Here is a 21427-nt window from a genome sequence, read left to right as displayed (position 1 = left end):
GTGCCCAGGATCACTATCTAGTAGTCCACAGAAGAGTTTGGTGCCCACCAACTCCTAGTCCAATGTTCGTCCCAATCCCTCATAGTGGGCACTGATGAAGACAGGGGTGATTCTGAGGCCCTGCACAACCCTTCACAGCCTTCTGTATCATTAAAGAAAGAGAACATTCAGCTTATTAAGACTTAAATGTTAAAGACATTTTATAAGGGTTGAAGTCTCTGAAACTGATAAACTCTGTATGGTGCATAAGAAAATTTTCAAGTAGGAACAATGGTTTGCTTGAACCACACTGCCTTATTCTCTGATTATGTTAGAAATCAGAAATGTTTCTAATAATTTTTCTTTCATTACAAGGGTAATACTATAACCCAATGTGCAAGTAGGTGTTTCAAGGTATTTCTAAGGACAGGGATAGGTGCTGCCTGAGCCCACCATCTGCTTGTGTTGACCCTCAGAACTAGATAGAATCAGTGGTTTTCTTCCTTGAGGTGTTTGGGAGAAAAGGAGAAATAGAATGGAATTAAGCAGCCTTCCGGGGAAAAGGAGGAAGCAAAATCAAGGCCACCCTAAGGTTCTCCCATGTCAACAGGCTAAGAGGAAGTACGTATTTCCTTCAGGAGTTGTTCAGAAACCTCTTCCCATAAATTTCACTTCATAGCACTACAGGGAATTGGTAAATAATGGATGAATGATGTCATGAAATTAGAATTATTAGCTATGCTATGATCAGCTCTACAATTAAAACTCCCCTATTATTTTGAATAATTTCAGCCCAAAGTGCAAACACAACTGGTGGGGGGTGTGAGTGGGGGGAGTCCTGGTGAAATGGAAGAAGAGAACTATTAGAACTCCCCCGAGGAAAAATCCCCACATTGCTGGGGGAGAACATATGTTTACAGTTCTCTGTATTATGTTAGCTGATTAAAGTTGCTGTTAAATAGACCACTTATCAGAGTCAAAATGCCACAGAGACTTGTGCTGGGGGAGCCTAATCAGTTCACCATCTGACCACTCACCAGGCATCTTGATTTACAAGCCTATATATAAAACTGCAATATGCTTTCAATCTGGCTTGTACCTTCTTCTCCTGCTCTCTAGGAAGCCTTCTCACACTGAATCAGAAAAATAAAATAGCTTGCCCTTGTGAGCCCCCATTAGGACATAAAACTTTCTAAGATTTACCTCCTGTTATATGCTCATCCTTCCTTTTGAACTTACAACATGTTTACCTAGGAACTATGGGTAATGGAAATATTTTAGGTTGGTTTCATAATTTTATTTTGTCTTCTGTGTGCCGCAAGTATATTTGTTCTCTTAATCAAAGTCCCCTAGATTGTAATCTCAAAGAGTGGGAACTCTCTGCAGAAACTTTCTCAAAATATTATGCATCAGAGAGGAAGATGTGAGAGTCACCAATAATCTAGGGTTGCAGCAATGGAAATCACAGAAGCAAAGGCATTCTAGGCGAGGACAGTAGCCTGACTGAATAAGCTGGGGCACTCCTTTGGGAGTGAGGAGGAAAGCAAAGGGCAAGATCCAGAATATTCTATCCCTGTGACTTAAAGAGACTAGCTAGGCCACTGAGGGAGCATCAGGCAAGATGAGAACAAGCCCCGTACCACAAGTTCACTGGAAAACAAGTTCCCTGGAGGCTTATGAGAAAAGGCAGAATAGCAGTTTCTTTTGAGGCCCAATCTGAGTAACCTTAAGAAATGTGTTATTTTCAGATAAATAACTTGATTCTACATCAATGAAAACTTACCATTTGCCGTTTGTTCTCAACAAGGTTGGATCCAATAATTCCAAGGAATGATCCGAAGCCAAGCTGCAAAGCAACATGGCAAGTGTTGTAAGATGGTCAGCCTGACCACACATTCATTTATTTCCTGGATATGATTCACAATGGAAAGTAACTGGAGTATAGTTGCTAAAGCCACGTGCAGTCATTACACAAATACAGTATGCACAATAAAAGTATTGCTCCCACCATTTGCCAATTTTTCCTTATAGATATGAATCATAACTAAAAAGAAACACATGTGCCCGAAAACTAAAAGTCTAACTCAATCATAGCTTTTCAGAGCCTGCTCATTTCAACTTCAATATCCATTGCCTAACATGTGACTGGTGAATTAGTGAGAGACATATACTAATGAAAGCACACATTAAATTCTGATCTTTATACTTTTTTTAAAGCAACCTTCCACTCTAATGCATGGATTACAAAATAAAGGTTTGAAATAACAATTGTTGGTGTGTCTGGCACACTAATAAAACCCAGGAAGTACTTCAGAAATCAGCAAGCACCTTAAACTAGACTTTAAAACAAAGAAATACATTTTTTAAAGCCTGTATTTGTGGTTAGCGCACTGCAATTTATGTTAGCACTTATTCACCTCTTCTTCCATCTCTGCTTCATTTATGGACAGAAAGCATTCATTAAAGGGTGAATGGAAATGGCAGCATAAAACCCTGAAATACAATTTCCCTGCCTAAGTGGCTAGGACAATGGTTCGGTGTAGTAGATCCCACTTTCTTCTCAGTTCTGCCATTAGTAGACAGAGTCTGCCAGTCTCAGCTGAAAACTATCACAAACAGATGGCTGTTCACAGGGATGAAAATGAAATAAGTAAAAAGTGGTGAGAATGAACCAATAAATCTCAGCACAAGTTCAGAAATGTAGTTACATATCATTTTAGCCTCACTAATGATCTGGGTTTCCATCTGCAGCCTTACCTTGGCTCAGAGGGGCATCTATTTCAGTCTAAGGCCTCAAATCTTATGACTAGGCTTGGAAATCGAATGGACCCATGGGCTGGGCAGGAGCATGGTGCAGCAGTGTAGAGGAACTGGGGAGTTGTCTCAGAAACCCAAGAATGAAAAAGAATGAAGGGAAGGAATGAATATAAATTTCCAAGGACTCATTCTGCAGGGCCACTCAGCCAGCTATCCCTCTTGAGAAAAAGAAGCTGAAATGCATAAAGGTGCGTATACAGATCCCATGCCATCCAAGACTCTACTGAGAGCATCTTCACCCAAACATTAAATTATGCCTGTCTCCCACCAGTCTTATTTTAAAGGTAATTAAAATGTGTTGTCATAAAGTATACTGATTAAAACTTGATTATCAGACTAGCCTGGCTTCTAACCCCAGCTCTTCCACTTATGTTTGTGCAATCTTGAACAAACTGATTGACCTCCCTAAACCTCAGTTCCCTCATCTGGAAAATGGGGACTATAGTAGTGGCTATGTTATAGGGCTTTTGTAAGGATTAGCCAGGATGATACATTCAAAGAACTTTGCACAGTGCCTGGCACACAGTATGTACTCAGTAAATATTACCTTTCTAGTGATTATTATTACTGTTTTTAAAGACATTTAACTTTTGAGCATCTCTAATTTGATTTGAGCTGGGAAGTCCTATAATTATTTGATGCTTCGTAAGAGAGTTTTGTATTCTATCTTATTTTTCCCTCCAATATGTCCCACAGCTTTTATTTTTTAGGAAGAGTTCCATGAATAGTCTGTGCTTATGTCACTCTGGGCCACTTGTGGAGATTGAGAGAACCTTGGAGACAGCTTCTTACATGGAAAATAAATCCTTTTACTGAGGAGTTCACTAGTTTCCACAGATATTCACTGAATGTCTTTTGAATGCCAACAGCAGTCTTTACCTTAAGACAGGAGGCAAAGATACTGGCTATTTCTGTAGTCTAAAATGCCTCTTTAATGGCAGGCACTAGAAGACGTGGGCTGAAGTCTCATGGAATTGACTGGAAAGACAAGGCTCTCTGGTACTGCAAATCCCAGGCCAGCCAGTTACTTCATCCAGTTCCCTCCTTTTTCCTTCCATTCCATTCTATTCCCTTCCAACTTATTCAATTTTCTAAAGTTCACTGAGTATTTTTTCAGAAAAATATGAAGACATGGATCCTGCACTCTATGAACTCCATAGTCTCGTGAAAGAGAGACAGACTGTGGGTTAAAGGACCATAGGTGAGGTATAAACAAAGTGCTATAGGAGCAGAGAATAATTTAATTTGTATAATATCCTTGGCTCTGCTACTTGTGCTTAAAAATGGTGTGACCTTGGGCCAGGCCTTTAACCACTCTGTGCTTCGGCGTTCTCATCTAAAAAATGGAACTCATAATGATACCTACCACACAGGGCTGTTATGAGGATTAAATGAGATAATGTACAGGCATACCTCAGAGATACTGTGGATTCGGTTCCAGATCACTGCAATAAAGCGAGTATCACAGTCAAGTGGGTCATAATCCATTTGCTGGTAGAAGGTCTTGACTTCAATTTGTAAAAAAACCCACAACATCTGTGAAGTGCAATAAAGTGCAGTAAAACGAAGTGTGCCTGTATGTAGTGTGACCTGCATAAAGTAGGCCGCTAAATACATGGTAGCTCTAAGATTTCACAAAGGAGGATATGAGCTCAACAGATAGGTAGAGTTCACCAGGCAGGAAATGAATATCTATTGAGTCATGGCTGGAAGAATTCACTCATCTAGATGACAGGTTGTTAAAATCACCAGTGTCACTAAAACTACCTTACATTTGAAAATAATTTTAATTTATAGAATTATTTGCCCTCCATTTTGGTCACAGTAATGTTCTGGAGTTTGGTGGAACTCACATCATTCCCATTTTACAGATAGGAAAACGGAGGCCTAGAGAATTGTATGGACTCATCCCCTCTTACAGCAAGTTACTGGCAGGGCCAGGGCTAGCTCGCAGGTCCCCTGACTAACAGTTGGGGTGCTTTCAACAACATTTTGCTGCATTTGTAGCCAGCGTTAGTAGAACACCTTCATAGCTGCCACCCAGGGAAGAAGTTCTCTTCAGGGATAGAGTGAAAAGTCCTATTTGAGGAAGAGCTGAAGGGTTGAAAGTAAAGAAGAAAAAAATCAACAGAATTTCCTGAAAATGGGCAGCTGCTTTCTAATCAACTGTTTGCTCTCCTGAGGCCTTAGAAAGGTAATCTCTGCCCCCTGGGAACTGCCTGGAATCATGGAACTTTCAGACCTTTGAATCTCCATCTTGATTCCCCTATTACCTGAACAAATAACCAGGTTGCTTTGTTTTCAGCTGCCTTCCACTTGTAGAAGAAAAAAGACATCATTAGAAATCAAAGTCAGAGTCAAGGGATCTGGGCCTTATAACCTACGCCTATTTCTAGCCACTGTTCCAGACACCCAGCACTGAGGCTCAGAAGGATTAGTCATTCAATAAATATCAATTGGACACCTACTCTGTGGCGGACACTGTGCTGGATCTGTGATTTGGAGGCCAGGAGGTGGGGTAGGGTATGATGCCACGACCAATAAGATTCAGCCTCAGGAACTATAATTAGGTAAACTGGTCCACAATTCCTTTCCATAATCCTGAAATCCACAAAGCTCTTAAAACCAAAAGGATTTTTTGTAACTAATTTGGTGGCAAAACCAGATCCTAAACTGATGAGGTTTTTTTTAAAAAAAAACATCTTTATAAGCTTAGTGTAAAGATACACAGTTTATAGTAGAAATATAAAAGTGCTTGATTATGGGATGTTTCTCAAGACTCCACTGGGATGTTAGATAATATATGATATATGCACTGTATTATCTTTCTAATATAAAAAAAGTCTAAATTCTCAAACACATCTGGCCCAAGGGTTCAGATGAGGGATCGTAGACCTGCATTAATGAAGCTAAATGAGAATATAGCTCAACATTCCGCAAAGCAGGATGTGAGAATTTTCCAGGAACCATGAGTAGGAGGAATCTGTGATAGGCGTTCAAAGACGGTAGACACCACTGTGGACCCCATTAGTTGAGAAATATCCCAGCTGTGTCTTTAAGCTGGGATAAGACAGAACATTTGGGGGTGGAGAGAAAGGGAGAGCAAGAGAGAGCAAGAGCGAGAGCGAGAGCGAGAGCGAGAGCGAGAGAGAGAGAGAGAGAGAGAGAGAGAGAAAGAGAGAGAGAAAGGGAGGATGGTTCAGGCCAGGAAGAACAATGAGAGTGACAGCATCAAGGCAGAAAAGCCCAAGTGATGTACAGGGAACTGTGAATTGACAATTTTGGCAAAAGAGAGGTAATGGGAAGCCAGACTGAGGGCATCTTCAGGCAGCTTTGAATGACAACACTAAGGAGGCAATAGGGAGCCAATGAAGATTAGAAACTTATGGCATTATAAGTCTTATCTAGCAAATCAAGATTCAAGTCTCATCTTTGAAGTGTAATTACTAAGATAGGAACTTTATTTTAGAAACATTTTCAACAAGAGGTGGACAAAATTTTTGCCTAATTCACAATAAACCACCAAATCTCCCTATCCAGAGCTCCTTTTATTTCCTGAGCGTTCAAGTTAGTCAAAACTTGGTTGGGTTTATCAAAAGAGTCTTTACCTCTTTTACCTCAAGTCACAATGGCCTAAGGAAGTTTTCTGGGCTATTAATTGTTTTGAATGATCCCTGTTGTCTCTGTCTCCTGATATAATTTTCAGGTAACTCTGGTATAATTGATATAATTACTACCACATATAAAATAACTCTGGCAACTCTGGTATATTTTTGATTAAATGGTTCCCACACCCCCTAGGAAATGGGACAGAACTGGTTTCTTTCCTGAAAGAAAACCCACACTGATGTGGGCCCCATCAGTACAACAGCTGGGGAGAGGGCTCAAGAATGAAAGACTTTCCACATGGATCAGGTGGCCAACTCTATCTTGTGGGTTGCTTGAGAAACACATTTAGAGGCCTCCCTCTCTTGGATCAAAGGCTAGAGAGTTATAAAAAAGGAGTAGGCTCGGGGCTGGTCAAGTGGCGTGATGGTTAAGAACAGGCTTGGGATGCCAGTGGGCCCCGGTTCAGATCCCACATATGAGGGCCAGTGACACTGCCCTCTACAGCTAAGATGCTGAACAACAGCTCAACCTGGAGCTGGGATGCCATGAGTTGCCAGTGACGGCTGCAGCCCCTGTGGCAGTGGGTTGCCATGGGCTACCGTGTGTGGCCAGCAGCCAGCGTGAGCGGCCAGCAGCCAATGTGAGCGGCCGTCCAGAAGCCGGCGACTGATCTGCCTGGCCCAGGAAGAGCGTAATGATGGTGCCAACTTGGGCCAGTGAAGCAACGTCCTCCACAACTAGACTGAAGAACAAAACGACAGCAACTTGTCTGTTCCCCTTCCCCCAGTTCCCCAGCGCTGTTCCCATCCCCCCAATTCCCCAATAAAAATCTTAAAAAAAAAGGAGTAGGCTCTCTCCCCTGCCATTTTTAACTTCATACAACAACAGAGGCTCTCTGGTGAGCCTCCAGAGTAGAAAGCTCACTGGAACTCTTCTGGAATGAAATATGTCTTGAATATTCAAGGACAGTAAAAATCCTAAGCTGGTTTGTCTTTCTTTATGGGTTTTAATTTTTTTTAAGTGTACAGTTCAGCCTATACGGATGAGAATGTCTTTAAAGATGCATGCATGTGTATGTGTTGTAGGGTGATGATACCACCTTCTAGCTCAGGTAGAGTAACTAACACCCTGTTATAATGCGTCTCACTGGAGCATCACTTTTGGCAAAATTAAGATGCCCCAGAAAAGTTTCACATGACTAAGAAGTATGCAAACTCAATTATATTTAAAATATCTGAGATCACAATATTTAAATGAATTGTATGGTAAGTCTTCTTTTAATCTTATAACTACTCCCTAATTCGTTTGTTTTGAAATTTAATTTCTCATATATTGTTAACACATTTAATCAGAGTTCAAACAACCTGAACAGTAGAGTTCCAAATAACCTGAATTATTTTTGACAGTTCTATACAATGCCATTTTATATTCAAAGTGACCCATTTGGTAGTATGGAATCTTAAAATGCCACATTATGATCACTCTAGTTTTATTGCTAAGCATAGTTTTTTAATGGTGTTTTAGTTCTCCAGGTGTTGCTGGTCCACCTGAATTAGACTCCCCTGGAGTATTTATTAAAATGCAGATTCAACATGTCTTACTCTTTCAGTCAAATGTTAGCTCCAGAAAAGAAATTCAAGTTTTTGTGTAACACCCAGTCCTACTAAATCAGGATCTCTGGGGGCAGGGAGCGGAGCTCTGTACTTTCCACAGGTTCACCAGGTCATTATTCACACCAAGGAGGGGAAACCACTGGCTTAGAGTTTATTTAGTACCTCTAATAACCAAACTATTCAATTAGTGAAAGTGCCACATTCCTGGACAAATCTTGATTCTCAGGCATTTACTGTTTCAGAGGTATGAGTCATTATTGTATTTGTCACAATGTGATCTGACCTATAAACTCAAATGGATTTTTCTGCTTTTCAACCTGCAATCTTCCCCTTTCACCTTTTATAATTAAAACCCAATTTAAAGAAACAATCTACAGGAACTATAAGAGCAAATTTTTAAAGGTTAAAACCATGGGGCACTGTTTGTTCGGGATGGCTCTCCTATTAACATTTCCAGATTAGCTTTTAGTGAAAAGCACACACACAGACATATGCCCTCACTGCTTCAACTTGAAATGCTAGCTGAACATCAGGTACTGGAATAACAATAATCATGAACCCTCCTTCCTTTGTTAATGTAGTCCAGCCTAGCCTCCCACAGTCAGATATTCTACAGAGACGGTTCATAGCCACCGATTATGAATAGGAGTTACTATTCTTAAATGACTTGGAAAATACCTTCCCCTCACCCATGGAGAATCTGAATGTTGGCTTGAGCATTATCTCATCAATCAGAAATATTTCACTAAACGCAGCTACCTGAAACACACAAGGTCACACAGACCCTATATATTCATCTTCCAAGCCACCAAAATGCAATCTTACCCTCCTTTCCTCTCTCCACCCTTTGCTGTTTAAAAATAAAATCAAATTTTGCTTATGACTGGTTTTCTTGCCTCACCACAGGAAGTGGACTGGGTGAGTTCTCACATCACAGGTTTAACAGAGGGCACCAAACGGTGTCTGTGGGATACCTGACCTCCGTTGGAGGGAGCCCTGCCTGCCCAAGAGCTGTGAAGGAACTTTCCCCGGCAGCCTTCCCCTTGTGGGAGGTCAGCCCACGTGAGGCCCCAGCTTTGCTAGGGCTGTTGAGGAGGCTGACTGCGGAATCAGTGACCTAGGCAACAGGCGTCAGACTTGGTCACTCAAAGTGCTGCCTTGTCAAAGACATCCATCTTTAATCCTTTTCCCTCTCTTTGTTTGTCTCTCCCATCCCCACCTCTTCAAAAGAAAAAAAAAAGAGAGAGAGGGAGAGAGAGAAAATATGAAACAAAACAACAACAAATACATCTGACCTTTTTGCTATCCTAAAATATATATTTAAATGAATCATGCTAAAATTCCTTCCCACTGCCTGTCTAGCAATTCCAATTGGGAAGTCATTTAATTCATATTAAAAATATGACCCAAACTTTAGAGTTAGGTTTTTGGGTTCAACAGCGGTGTGTGTAGATCTAAATGAGGATTTGGTTTTTGTTTTGTTTTCTTTCCCCCAGCTTTATTGAGATACAATTGACAAATAAAATTGTATATATTTAAAGTGTACAATGTGATGATTTGATATAAAATGAGGTTTTATGTATAAAGAGTTCAGTGGGTTCCAAAGTAGATTGCATACACTCTGCGGGTGGGTCAAAAAATCCTCTGAAGTATGGGAAAAATGATTTGAACTCTTGCTTCCTATTTATTGTTTATCTAAAATAATAAAAAAGGAATTAAGCATTACAAATTTTCACTGAACAGACAGTCACTGGAGCCATTCTTCAGTGTGAATGTCTAAGGTCATGGTGAGCTATCATGTGGGAGGAGGGCAAGTTCCAAGCAGCAAAGTGTTGATGGTAGGTCATTTGACGTGTGACTGGAATTGTCCTATCTAAACTAAACTAGTCCCCCATAAATGGACAAGAGCTTTGGAAAGACTCCTGTTGAGAAACCACGAATTGCAGATGACCCTAATAATGTAAGCACAAGCCAGCAACAAGAAAATGGAAAAGTCAACACTTCCAAATCTCAAGGTTAGCTTTTTGTCAGCCATATGGTGAAATCGACATTAAAAACAATGACGCCAATGACAATCTAATCATATCTGATAAGTCAGCCAAAATATTCAAAATTATCTACTGGGCTATTTGAAATAAGAATTTATAGCCATTATCTTTTTTTTTTTTTTTTTTTTTTTAGCTGAGCCATCCTGCTACCTGTTGGCAGCTCAGCGGCTGCTCAGCTCGGGCTGGACTTGAACCGCTGTTGCTCAGAGCTCAAACTCTTGAGCAAGCTCTTAACCAACTGAGCCACTCGGCCGGCCCAATAGCCATTATCTTTAATGATAGATTTATGTGAAGTGCATCTTAGTCCTTGAAATTTAGTGTTAGTAATATGAAGATATTAAAAATTATTTCATTTTTATTTAATTTTTAAATTTCCATGTGTGTATGTTTTATGAACAAGTACATAATTTATAAATAAATAAATATACATATTTTAGGAGTAAATATTTCACATATTTTTCCTGATAGGAGTGCAGGATCACTTTGGAGATATCAGGGCTGTTGGTCACAGAGTGTCAAGCTGCCAGGGTTCTCAGAGTTCAGGTAAGATCAGGAGACCTCTATTATACATAGGAAAGTAGATGCCTAGAGAGGAAAGGACCTTAGCCTAAGGTTAACACTGCTATTGGGTTGTCAGAAAAGTCATGACGCATGTTTGCGACACATGGCAGTAGTTCATTTTTGGAAGTACTAGAGTCATTCACATCTATGTTAATGCTATGTCATTTGACAGCTGACAGTTCTAGCTTCATTCTAAAAAAAATTGAGCGATTTGGTTGAGTTTTGGAGATTTTATGACAAGTTGAAGATGGAAGACCAAACTGTGCGTTTTTGCCATATTTTACTGTTTCACTTTCATAAAGGGAAGAACGCGTGTCAAGCTTGTGAAAAGTTGTGTAAAGTTTACGGTGACAATGCTCTACAAGAACGGCAGTGCCAACGATAGTTCACAAAATTCCTTGCTGGTGATTTTGATCTCAACGACGCTCCTCGGTCAGGGAGGCCTACCGAAGTTGATGACGATAAAATAAAGGCATTGATCAAGTCAAACCCACGTTACACGACACGAGAGATTGCAGAAACATTGAACATCCATCATTCAACTGTTCACAACCACCTGAAGAAGCTGGGATACGTAAGCAAGCTCAATATTTGGGTTCCGCATGAACTCAAAGAAGTTCATTTGACAGCGCATATAAATATCTGCAATATGCTCATTAAACGTGAGAAAAATGAAGCGACTGATAACTGGTGATGAGAAGTGGATTGTTTACAACAATGTGTTGTGCAAACAGTCTTGGTCCCAACGTGATGATTCGCCTCAAACGACATCGAAAGCAGACATTCATCAGAGGAAGGTTATGCTCTCAGTGTGGTGCAATTTTAAAGGTGTCATGTTTTTGAGCTCCTACCAAGGAACCAAACAATAAATTTGAATATGTACTTTCGGCAATTGGACAGTTTGAATGAATTCATCATCCAGAAATGTCCAGAGCTTGTTAATTGTCAAGGAGTTGTGTTCCATCACGACAACGCGAGACCACACACAAGTTTGATCACCTGTCAAAAATTATTGGAGCTTGGACGGGATGTGTTGCCACACCCACCATACTCACCTGACCTTGTGCCATCAGATTTCCACTTGTTTCGGTCGCTTCAAAACTCCTTGTGTGGTATAACATTCAATTCAGATGAGGCTGTAAATCAGCACCTTGTTCAGTTTTTTGCAAATAAAGACAGGTCCTTCTATGAATGAGGAATTATGAAGCTCACTGAAAGATGGCAAAAGGTTATCGAACAAAACAGGCAATATATCATTGATTGATCTTTGTTCTTTATATAAATAAATGACCTTTGAAAACCATAGACAATATACGTCATGACTTTTCTGACAACCCAATAGTTAGTAACATCTCCCAGACCAGGAAACTGAGGTTCTAAAGAGTGAGATGGGGCTGGCCGAGTGGCACATTGGTAAAGAGCTGGCTTGGGACACCAGCTCTAAGCAGCAGGGCCCCGGTTTTGATCCCACATTAGGGCCAGTGACACTGTGCCCTCTACTGCTAAGATGGTGAACAACAGCTCAACCTGGAGCTGGGCTGCCATAAGTCGCCAGCAATGGCGTAGGGTGCAGTGAGGCTGCAGTGGGCTGCCATAAAAGCTACCATGAGCGGGTGGCAGCTAGCGTGAGTGGCCGGCAGCCGGCATGAGCTGCCAAGAGCCGCTGTGAGCGGCAGTCCAGTGGCCGGCGACCGATCTGCCTCACCTGGGAAGAACACAATGATAATACCAACATGGGCCAGTGAAGCAACGTCCTCTACAACTAGACTGAAAAACAAAAGGACAGCAACTTGTCTGTTCCCCTTCCCTGATTCCCCAATGCTGTTCCCCTCCCCCAATTCCCCAATGAAATCTTTAAAAAAGAAAGAGTGAGATGACTTGCTCAGGATCACACTATTAGGGATGTAGATTCTTATTCCAGTGCTCTTCTTAATGGGCCTGGTTGCCTTTCTATATAAATATAGAGATATGTAAAGAAGAAGCACTGAGCAAACCCTAGAAAATCAAACTCAATTGAAAATCCTCAGAGTAGAACCCAAATGTCTGTAGTCAGCAAGCTACTGAGACCCAACTATGCCTTTTATACTTACAATAACTCCTGGGTAATAACCTCCAACAGTCACATTTTGGGTCCTGGTGGTTGCAGCAAGGCCCACCGTGAGAATTAACACGGACACCATAAGCAAAGTCACGGTGACATAGATGGAGTTTCGTTTCCTTCGACTGAAGGCTCCTGAAAGTACACAGAGAAACTAAAATTGCTCATTTCTGCTGGAGAAGGGATGGAAAAAATCACTAGGAAGGCTTTCCTTTCCTACTCCAACTGGTAACTGAGGATACCTCTGGGGAGTGGAATTATGGAGAAGAAATGGAGGTTTTGGATTTTTTGTTTGTTTGTTTGTTTTATTTGTTTTGCAGTCATCTGATGCTACATTTACAATAAAAAATATCCAGTTCGAAAATAAACAACAAAAGAAATATTACCAGTTACATAAAAATGAAATACATTTTTGTGCTTTCGGCATTCTATAAAAGATGTGTCATACCCACTTAGTGGAGCGCCTTTTAGGCTAAATTATAAGGCATATGATAAGTGGGAAGTGTATGTGTGGAGATATTAAGTGAAAATATGTTAAAGCCAATGTGCAACTAAGAAGGGCTTTTTTCATAAGCTGGAGGTATGAAATTTCATTTTCACTATAAATACCAGAACAAAACTAGGAACTGGGATTTTTTTCATTTATTTCTGACATTTCTCACTTCATGTATAAATGTTAAAACGGTGTGTTGGCAAGATTTGTCACCTAACAAATGTGTGTAATAAGGTAAGTGTTTGGAGGCCATTAGTCCTCAAAGATATGTATCTGGGGAAGTAGATGGAGAGGATTTTATCTTATATACATTTAAGCTTATGTGAGGGTGACATAAATATAGATGAAACCCATTCTCCTAAACAGTGATTATCAGGCATGATAGTGCAAACCAATATATTTTTTTGGAAAACAGGCTTATTAAGTTAGATTAAAAAGATGGTGTCTAGACTCGCTTTTCAATTTATTTTTTTTAAAGGAATTGAGCACCGCTGCACACTCTGCATGCATTTCTCTGACCTGGAGAATGGGCTCTCAACAGGAAATACCAGGGACCAGTTACCCTATGAGAGTCCAGTTCTCTAGTGGGGAGGATGAAGCAGTGGGGAGCCTTCTGATGGGGTCACCCACACAGTAGCTTGACTATCATTTATGGGCTTAAAGCGGTCACTTGGGTCTGTTCATAGGACCCTGTTATTCTGGGAGGCCTCCCTGCAGCCTCAGGAAGCAGCTGCTGATTGAAGCCACCCAGACTGCACCACTGGGAGGGGAGAGAGGATGAAGGAAGGAGGAGGGAGGGAGAAAACCAGCAGGACCCAGGAGGCCTGGTGATGGCGAGAGGGAAAGACTGTGGCTGGCCCTGCAACCCCCAGCAGATATCCCTTCATACAGGGAAGAAAAGCGTTAGGAGTGCCACCCTAAATTAGCCCCACCATCCATCCTGTCTTTCCCAGTGTGGTCACTGCTAGACTCCAGGGAGGTGGAAGGGGCTGGCGGTTTCCCCCGACATCATCCTCTGAAGTGAGGGACATAACTCATCAGGGTCACATTTTTCTAGTTAAAGTTTATTGGGGTGACAATGGTTAGTAAAGTCACATAGCTTTCAGGTGTACAATTCTGTAATACATCATCTATCTATCACATTATGTGTTCACCACCCAGAGTCAGTTCTCCTTCCATCACCATATATTTAATATCAAGGTCATTTATAAAAGGATACTAGTTTAAGACTATTTTACATTGAAATGTGTAAGTGGCACGACTGTTTATAAGCACACACATTCTAAAGGGCCATATCAAACTCTGGGAGGAGAAGAAAAAAGAATTGGAAAATGAGACTTCCCTGTAGTGGGCCTGAGTCCAGCCTTCATGGGAAAACAGAAAGGACCACTGGAGACACCTGTGACATCAGGGACCTTTGTGTGAGAGGGCTATTTGTGATGCAAATGATGAGGTGACAAGTGGTAAACAGGATGAGCGAGCCAGGGAGAAGTGGACTGCCAGTGGTGGGGGCAGGGGGAAAGATTTATTTCATCTATTTGCCTGAAGGTTAGTTATCCTTCCTCTACATTTCGAGGGCCCCTAAACCAGGGTCCCTAAGTCCATTTGAAGATAGACGCTTCTTAGTGAATCTGAGAGTTGGGTCCACAGAGGGGCTCTAACCTAAATTTAACCATCATCGTTTCCCGCGTATCCTGTTTGCTTTTCTCTTTTGTGGCTCACACCCTCTCTGCCACATACTGGCAAATGTGAGTGAGCGAACATCTGGATACATCAATGGCATCTTTTGACACATGAAAGTGTCTCAACATCTCATACGGAAAACATGTAACTTCAGTGACTAAAATGAGGAAGTATGTGTGTGCACGGTGTTTCTAATTGTTTTGTCTCACTCGCCTGCTCCTTCCCCGCCAACCAGATTTTGATCCTATTCACAGCTCTTGGGTCTCCTTTGCAAATATCACTCTAACTCTTAAAAGCACAGGAGCCAAGTCAGAAAAGTGACTCAGCAAACCACATGGTGTCATTTGAAAATCTATATAGTTTTTCCTGCTTTAGAACCTGAATTGAAAATCTAGTCAGTTGAGAGACCCAGGCAAAGATCCTACAGCTGCACTGGGAACTTGCCTCTAGATAGGATTTGCTTTGGGTAAAACTCCTAAGAAAACTCTCCAATCACTAGGTTGAATATATCTATTCTCTGTCCTCTCACACCCTCCCCCAAGTCTCCCCTTATTCTACACTGTAAGGACCATACTCGTGTAAAATGAAGTTATTTCTAGTTGCACTTGGTGAATGAACCATTTTAAGGAACACTGGGGTGAATCTTTTTGAAAATCAAAGAATCACCCCTCCATTTATCTTTGTGTCAATTTGACTTAAAAGTCACATTTACTTAGAGCAAGACAAGCCTGTTCTCTCAAGGTGTGGCCCAGGTTCCTGAAAGGCAGTTAATTGTGTCTGCTTAGGATATTTTCCTGAGCAGTTGTTTCATTTTAGAAGGGAAAAGTAGAGCCCTGCTCTTATTAGGGTACAATTTTGGACCTGCCTTAGATGTTCCTATAAACACAGGAACACCTGATTCCTATTTGTTTAGTAAATCAGCATATCAAAAAACTTCGGACACCATGGTGTACTTAAACAAAACAGCAGTACCTCTCACAGTGTTTGATACCTAGTGAGCAGTCAATACTTTTTTAATAAACCAGAGGTAACCTCAGAATTGCTTCCCTTCTAATCAAAAAGGCCACGTGCGTGTGTGTGTGTGTGTGTGAGTGTGTGTGTGTGTGTGTGTAAATAAATATGCACTACGTTCATAGAATTGATTTTTATAAAATAAGTTACACCTGAGGGCTACCTAGAAATAAAAGCCTGCTGGCCAACTAGTGTCACAATCCAATGTCTCTCACTAGCCTGCCTACTTGGCACCTGGTATATTTCTGTTTCAACAACCACCACCACCCCTGCAACCAACAGTGGTGGGAGTTTGAAATCCCATCATTGGCATTGCCTGCCCCCCTCCACCCTCAGCAGCCTCCCTGCAGAACTACAGCATCCCTCCCTCTCTGCAGTGCCCCCCCCCATATTCGTGACAACCAGGATGCTCAGCTCTAGAAGTGCCCAATGATTTGCTTTCTTCAGCCTTCCAAATACAGCCAATTTCTCCATCCTCCCGGTTTCCCCTTTGGTCAGAGATTCCCCACCCCTGCACAGCGGTCTTTGAATCTCGGTCCCTCCCTTCCTCTGAAACCTGCTCAAAACTCACATCCTCCAAGAATTTTTCTTAACCAAGCTCACTCTACTGGAATCACTCATTATTTCACGTTCCTAGGTAACTTACTCAATAAGTATATTAACTGCTACAACTATAATTGTAATTGTGGGTATGTCCACAACCCATCTGATGCCCACCAGGTTCAGGATTAAGTATCGGACAGGAACCAAGGTGTGGGTTGCCAGCAGGTAGGATGACTGTCTCTACTCACATGTGTTTCACTTTCTACATGTTCTCCGTTACCCCCTTGATTATAGGCTGTGTAATCCAAATGCAGTGAGGCTGAGGGCCCAACATCTGATCCTGTGCACTAAGTTGTTGATGCCTAATTCTTGGGGCTGATCTTTTGAACTGATTAGGGTTTGCTTATCTGAGTCAGTTTTGCCACACAGGGAGGGTCTCAGGAAGTCTCAGCTTTGAGCATCTCTAGAAACTCCCCACACAAGAGACTCAAGGAATTGTCGATCTTCCAAACATTTCCTCAAAGGTACTGAAATCCCACCCTAGTCCCCTTTTGGTAATTTTTTTGACTGGAGACACCCGAGTCTACCGTGAACTACAAATGTGTCATTTGGGAGGGAAGAAGTGCTTTGATGTAAGCAGAGGCACCTTAGCGCCTGGGGGCGGTTTTGCCAAAAGGGGGAGGGTGCTGGGAAGGGATGAAGGGACACTGGAGACAAATTACCATCTTTCTATTGCCAAAAGCCTGCTCTGTTCCAATACTTGGACTAAACGCTCATGCCCAAGCAGCCAGTAAGCATAAAGGGCAGGCACCTGGGTGCAGTGTATCTGTTTTAAATTTTATTGTTTTGGCTGTGGTGTGTCTTGCCTTTAGAGGGAACCCCCTCAGAAATGCTGCCCTTGGAGGCTGAAACACTAACCCACCCACCTCCACTTCCACTCCCCCATGCAAGGGAAGGTGGTCTTGCCAGAGCTGTTAAATGCGAGTCTCAGCTAGCTCCTAAGTTGCCTAGATGCTGATTCAGGCCTCGGCTGTGCAGGACTAGCGCCAGGGAACTCCGGAGACATTCCCTTGTCCAAAGTGTGGAAACCCAGGGTTACCACTCCGCTCAGGAATTTGCTCGTGCCCTAGGTCTGCGGACTTCTAAAGCGGGGTGCGTGGAGCGGGCTCCCGCTATAAGGGATCTCTGATTCTTCTCGCGCAATGTCTGAACGAAGCCAACCCAGCTTCTTGTTGCGCGGACCTTTCTGGAAACGCAGGATTGGCTGAGGGCCCTTGCGAGCCCAAGAAAGAACTGTCTTCATCTTGTTGCTCAACAAACAGAGCAGTTTGCCAAGTAACAACGTTTGAGGCCTCAGGCCACTAACCTGCCCACTTCCCCGCAGGGGGATGGTCTGGCGCTGGGAGACAGGTTTGCAGGTAATTGTGGTGGCTGCGGGTATGGTGCTGCAGAACCCTTGCACTCTTCTCCCCAGCCCTCCAGCGAAGCAGCCTGACATCGGGGAGCCAGGGCAGCATTGGCGCCACAGCTGGCCAAGGTGAGAAGTGCATTGTGTGTGCGTGTATGTTTGGGAGAGAGCTGGGGGGTGTCTGGTACTGCTGGGTTCTAGATTCGATCTCGAGTCCTTGGCTTCATTTGTTGCAAAAAAAGAGCAAATTCTTATTCTGAATATGCAAAACATTAAAAATACGGATCTTCCCACCATCTAGGAGACTATACTTTCTGGGGCCCCTCCCGTGAACAAATTCTGTTTAAACCGAGTATTTTGCCGGGAGTAGGGAGCTCGCAGAGGGAGTGCAATCCTCTGTTCCCGCAAAAATTTCAGAGAAGACCTGAGCAGACAAGGATGGCAAGAATTCAGACAGAGGGATTTTGCAGAACGTAAAGTATGTTGGAAAGAGAGAATTCGATTTGGTTAAGTGTATCCGAGGCGAATGTTAACATTAGGTGGGATAATGGCTTGACAATCTGTTTCGCTCTCCTGTATTCCAAATTAATTTATCTGCCCAGTGAAGTCATAGGGCTTGGGAAGGTTCATAACAGCTGACAGGGACTGGGTTCACGTTTTGTTTGTAACTACCAGAAAGCAGCTTCAAGGGGCAACCAAGTTGGTACCTGGAGGTAGTTGTCCTCCAGTTTTTTTTTTGGTTTGTTTTTTTTTTAAGCTGAGCCATCCTGCCACCGGTTGGCAGCTCAGCGGCTGCTCAGCTCAGGCCGGGAATCAAACCTGCTGTTGCTCAGATCTCAAACTCTTGAGCAAGCTCTTAACCAACTGAGCCACTCAGCCGGCCCTGTCCTCCAGTTTTGATGAGGAAATGTGTTGAACCAACTCAGGCTAGTGGGTACCCCCTCCCCCTCCATTTCCCCCAGAGAGGGAAAGCGCGACTTCAGAAAATGAGCGGGCTCCCTCTGGCTCTTTCTTTCTCTGGTTCTCACTCGTCCCCCCTCTCCTTTTCTTCCACACTCACGCACATTACATTCCGTGCATTTGGAGCAAAATAAGAATCAAATTCTAGGAATATTGATCCCGCCACTGCAGACGGCAGGGCTGGGCTGTCTCCAGTGATTCCAGAAGAATTCCCCTCCCGCCAGCCCGCCTTCTTTCTTCTCCCACCTGCCCATCCCCCAGGGCTGCGCAAACACCCCCATCAGCGAGGTGCAAGTCGCTCCCGGCCTCCGCAGCAGCTCTGAAATTCAGGGCAGCTTCGACAGAGTTGGGAGGAGGCGAGGACCTTGCGTCTTCTAATCATTGTTAGTGGTGAGCTCTTAAAAGTGACAACGACTTTGCAAAGAGGGAGCGTTAAAAGGAAAGCGAAAGCGCAGGTTGCAGGGAAGTGTTTCGATCCCCAGACAGCTGGGATTTACCACCGGCTGCAAGTCTGTCGATACACGCACACAAACACGTATACACCCGCACTCCGGGCAGCAGACTGCAAAGCAAGCTGGGCGCTCCAACCTCGGCTTGTCGCCCCCACACCAGCTTTCACCATGGCCACTCCCTGGAGCTCCGGTCCACCACCCAGACGTTGGGGCGCGCGGATCCTCTTCCCCAACCTTCCTTCCCGCTTCCGGGTCTCCCGGTGCTCAGGGCGTTCACAATCCAGAGGGCAGCTCACTCACCCCTTGATGCCTCCGCCCCTAGGAAGAGCGGCTAGACTTACCCATAGAATCCTGCAGAGACATGTCGCTGGACCGCTGCTGAGTCAGGGACTGATGCATGGTGAAAGCTGCCCTGGCCACTGAAGCTGCTTCACGCGCCCCAGGCTCAGGGCGCCCCGCAGAGCATCTTACTCCGCGGCTGCCGCTCCGGGTCTCTCTCCGAGCTAAGAGAGATTGCTTCTGGTTGCCAGTTGCAGCCCAAGTGCCGCCCCCCTCCTCCCTTCTCCTCTTTTCCCTCCCTCCTCTTCTTCCTCCCTCTGCTCTGGGTGGCAGCAGCATTGGCGGTCTGAGCACCAGCTTGCGCTTGCGCAAGCATACCCCCCCACACATCTCGGCACCCCAATCCTAGTTATTCACCTTCTAGCCTCCCAAGCCAGACGGAGCCGTTTTAGCCCTTGGAGCCAGGGCAACACAGAGAAAGAGGGAGAAGCTACAGCCTGGGACCAACCTGCCTTCTCTGTAGTTTGGAGAGAGGGTCGTGGGCAAGCATCCTGTTCTTGGATTTATAACTGGCGAGGGGGTAGAGTCAGAGTCTCCGAGCTGAGGAACACACACACAAACACACGCCCACACGCGCACACACACACGCACACGCACACATTCATGCAGGTTTGGTCTTAGTGCTTCCAGAATGACATAATGAAGATGGAGATGACCCAGAGAAGGGCCTCTCTATAAACAAGGGGATAGGGCCTAAAACAAGGATGGAGGGAGCTCCCATATGTAGATAGATTAAACAAATGCAGACTCTTTAGTCTAGAAAAATGAAGGCTGGGAAGAGATGTGACCAGAGTATATAAAAGTATGCAGAGATGGACAGAAGGAACACAGTTTTATTCACCAGATCTGATTATTCTAGAACCAACAGCCCCCTAAGGGCTAGAAGGATATTCAGCTAAACAAATCTGACTGCATCAGTGCCCAAGTTTGTGCTTTTGTTCCAAGTGCTCTTTTATGTCAAATATCTCATTTTCTCATCTTAGCAGCCATGCAAGTCTGGAAGAGGAGGTGTCAAGAACCACATTTTACAAATAAAAAACCTGAGTCTCAGAAAGGATGAAAGTTTCCTGTAGTGACCCAGCTAATAAGTGGCAGAGATGGGATTTGAACCTAAATCTACTGGACGCCCAGGTCAGTGCTCTTCCTGCTATGGCAGCTGAAAAGAAATATTACTATATATACCACATTGAAAACCTAAGGAATTCATTAGCCCCAAGAGGTGCTACAGAATCAAAACACAAGTAGCTTTGGAAAGAGTGAAAAAGTCCTGGCTGACAGATCCACTGTGGATTGCTAAGGGAAACTGGGGATGAGGTGGGAATATGCTTGATCTTGGAGGACAACAAGTCTTTCTCTAACCCTGTCCTTCCAGATCCTATTAGGATATTGGGCTGGAAACATTATGTTATTGGCCCAGAAGTATGGTTCTAATGTCCTCAAAACAGTAGCAGAACAGGATGAGGCCTCTTTGGAGTGCCCCAAGACATCTTCCTGGTGGCCAAGGGAGATGAAAGGTGAGGAAGAGGATAGCAGTGGTCTCCAGCTCCTGGAAATTCAGCCCTGTGGGCCCGGCATCCCAGGGAATTGATCTGTTTGAAGGCACCCATTCTGTCCCAGTGAGAGTTCCCAGGTTCCACTTGCCAGGTATCTTTCCAGCAGCCTCTCCCTGATGATTGCTGCAATCCTCTCTCCATTCTCGTCCCTACCCCCAAAACCCCACCTCAGGATCAAGTATAAAACTTTTCTGAGAGTTGATGGGATGAAAAAGAGTACTTGGTTTTCCACAGCTTTGTTTTGCTAATCTATTTTTTTT

General features: G+C 43.5%; 1 protein-coding gene across 9 annotated transcripts in view; it reads right to left on the bottom strand.

The window, feature by feature from the left end:
• TMEM255A (transmembrane protein 255A) overlaps positions 1 to 20145 on the bottom strand; it is a 78340-nt gene extending 58195 nt beyond the window's left edge. Inside the window, exons 1-4 of one of the 9 annotated variants that reach the window (XM_019633975.1) lie at positions 20063 to 20145; positions 19617 to 19778; positions 12718 to 12860; positions 1763 to 1825 (exon numbers count right to left, since the gene is read on the bottom strand). In XM_019633975.1, the coding sequence (XP_019489520.1) occupies positions 1763 to 1825; positions 12718 to 12860; positions 19617 to 19674 (264 nt within the window). In that variant the 5' untranslated portion in view covers positions 19675 to 19778; positions 20063 to 20145. Of the gene's footprint in view, positions 1 to 1762; positions 1826 to 11682; positions 11720 to 12717; positions 12861 to 19350; positions 19509 to 19616; positions 19889 to 19971; positions 19986 to 20062 lie in introns of those variants that run through there. The other 8 variants (XM_019633976.1, XM_019633980.1, XM_019633978.1 and 5 more) reach the window with 8 other exon arrangements.
• Positions 20146 to 21427: the final 1282 nt, after the last annotated feature.

Source organism: Hipposideros armiger, unplaced genomic scaffold (assembly GCF_001890085.2).
Source record: "Hipposideros armiger isolate ML-2016 unplaced genomic scaffold, ASM189008v1 scaffold_1458, whole genome shotgun sequence".
NCBI classification, from domain to species: domain Eukaryota; kingdom Metazoa; phylum Chordata; class Mammalia; order Chiroptera; family Hipposideridae; genus Hipposideros; species Hipposideros armiger.
Note: the sequence above shows the minus strand (reverse complement) of the source record. Positions and strands in the feature narration are given on the sequence as shown.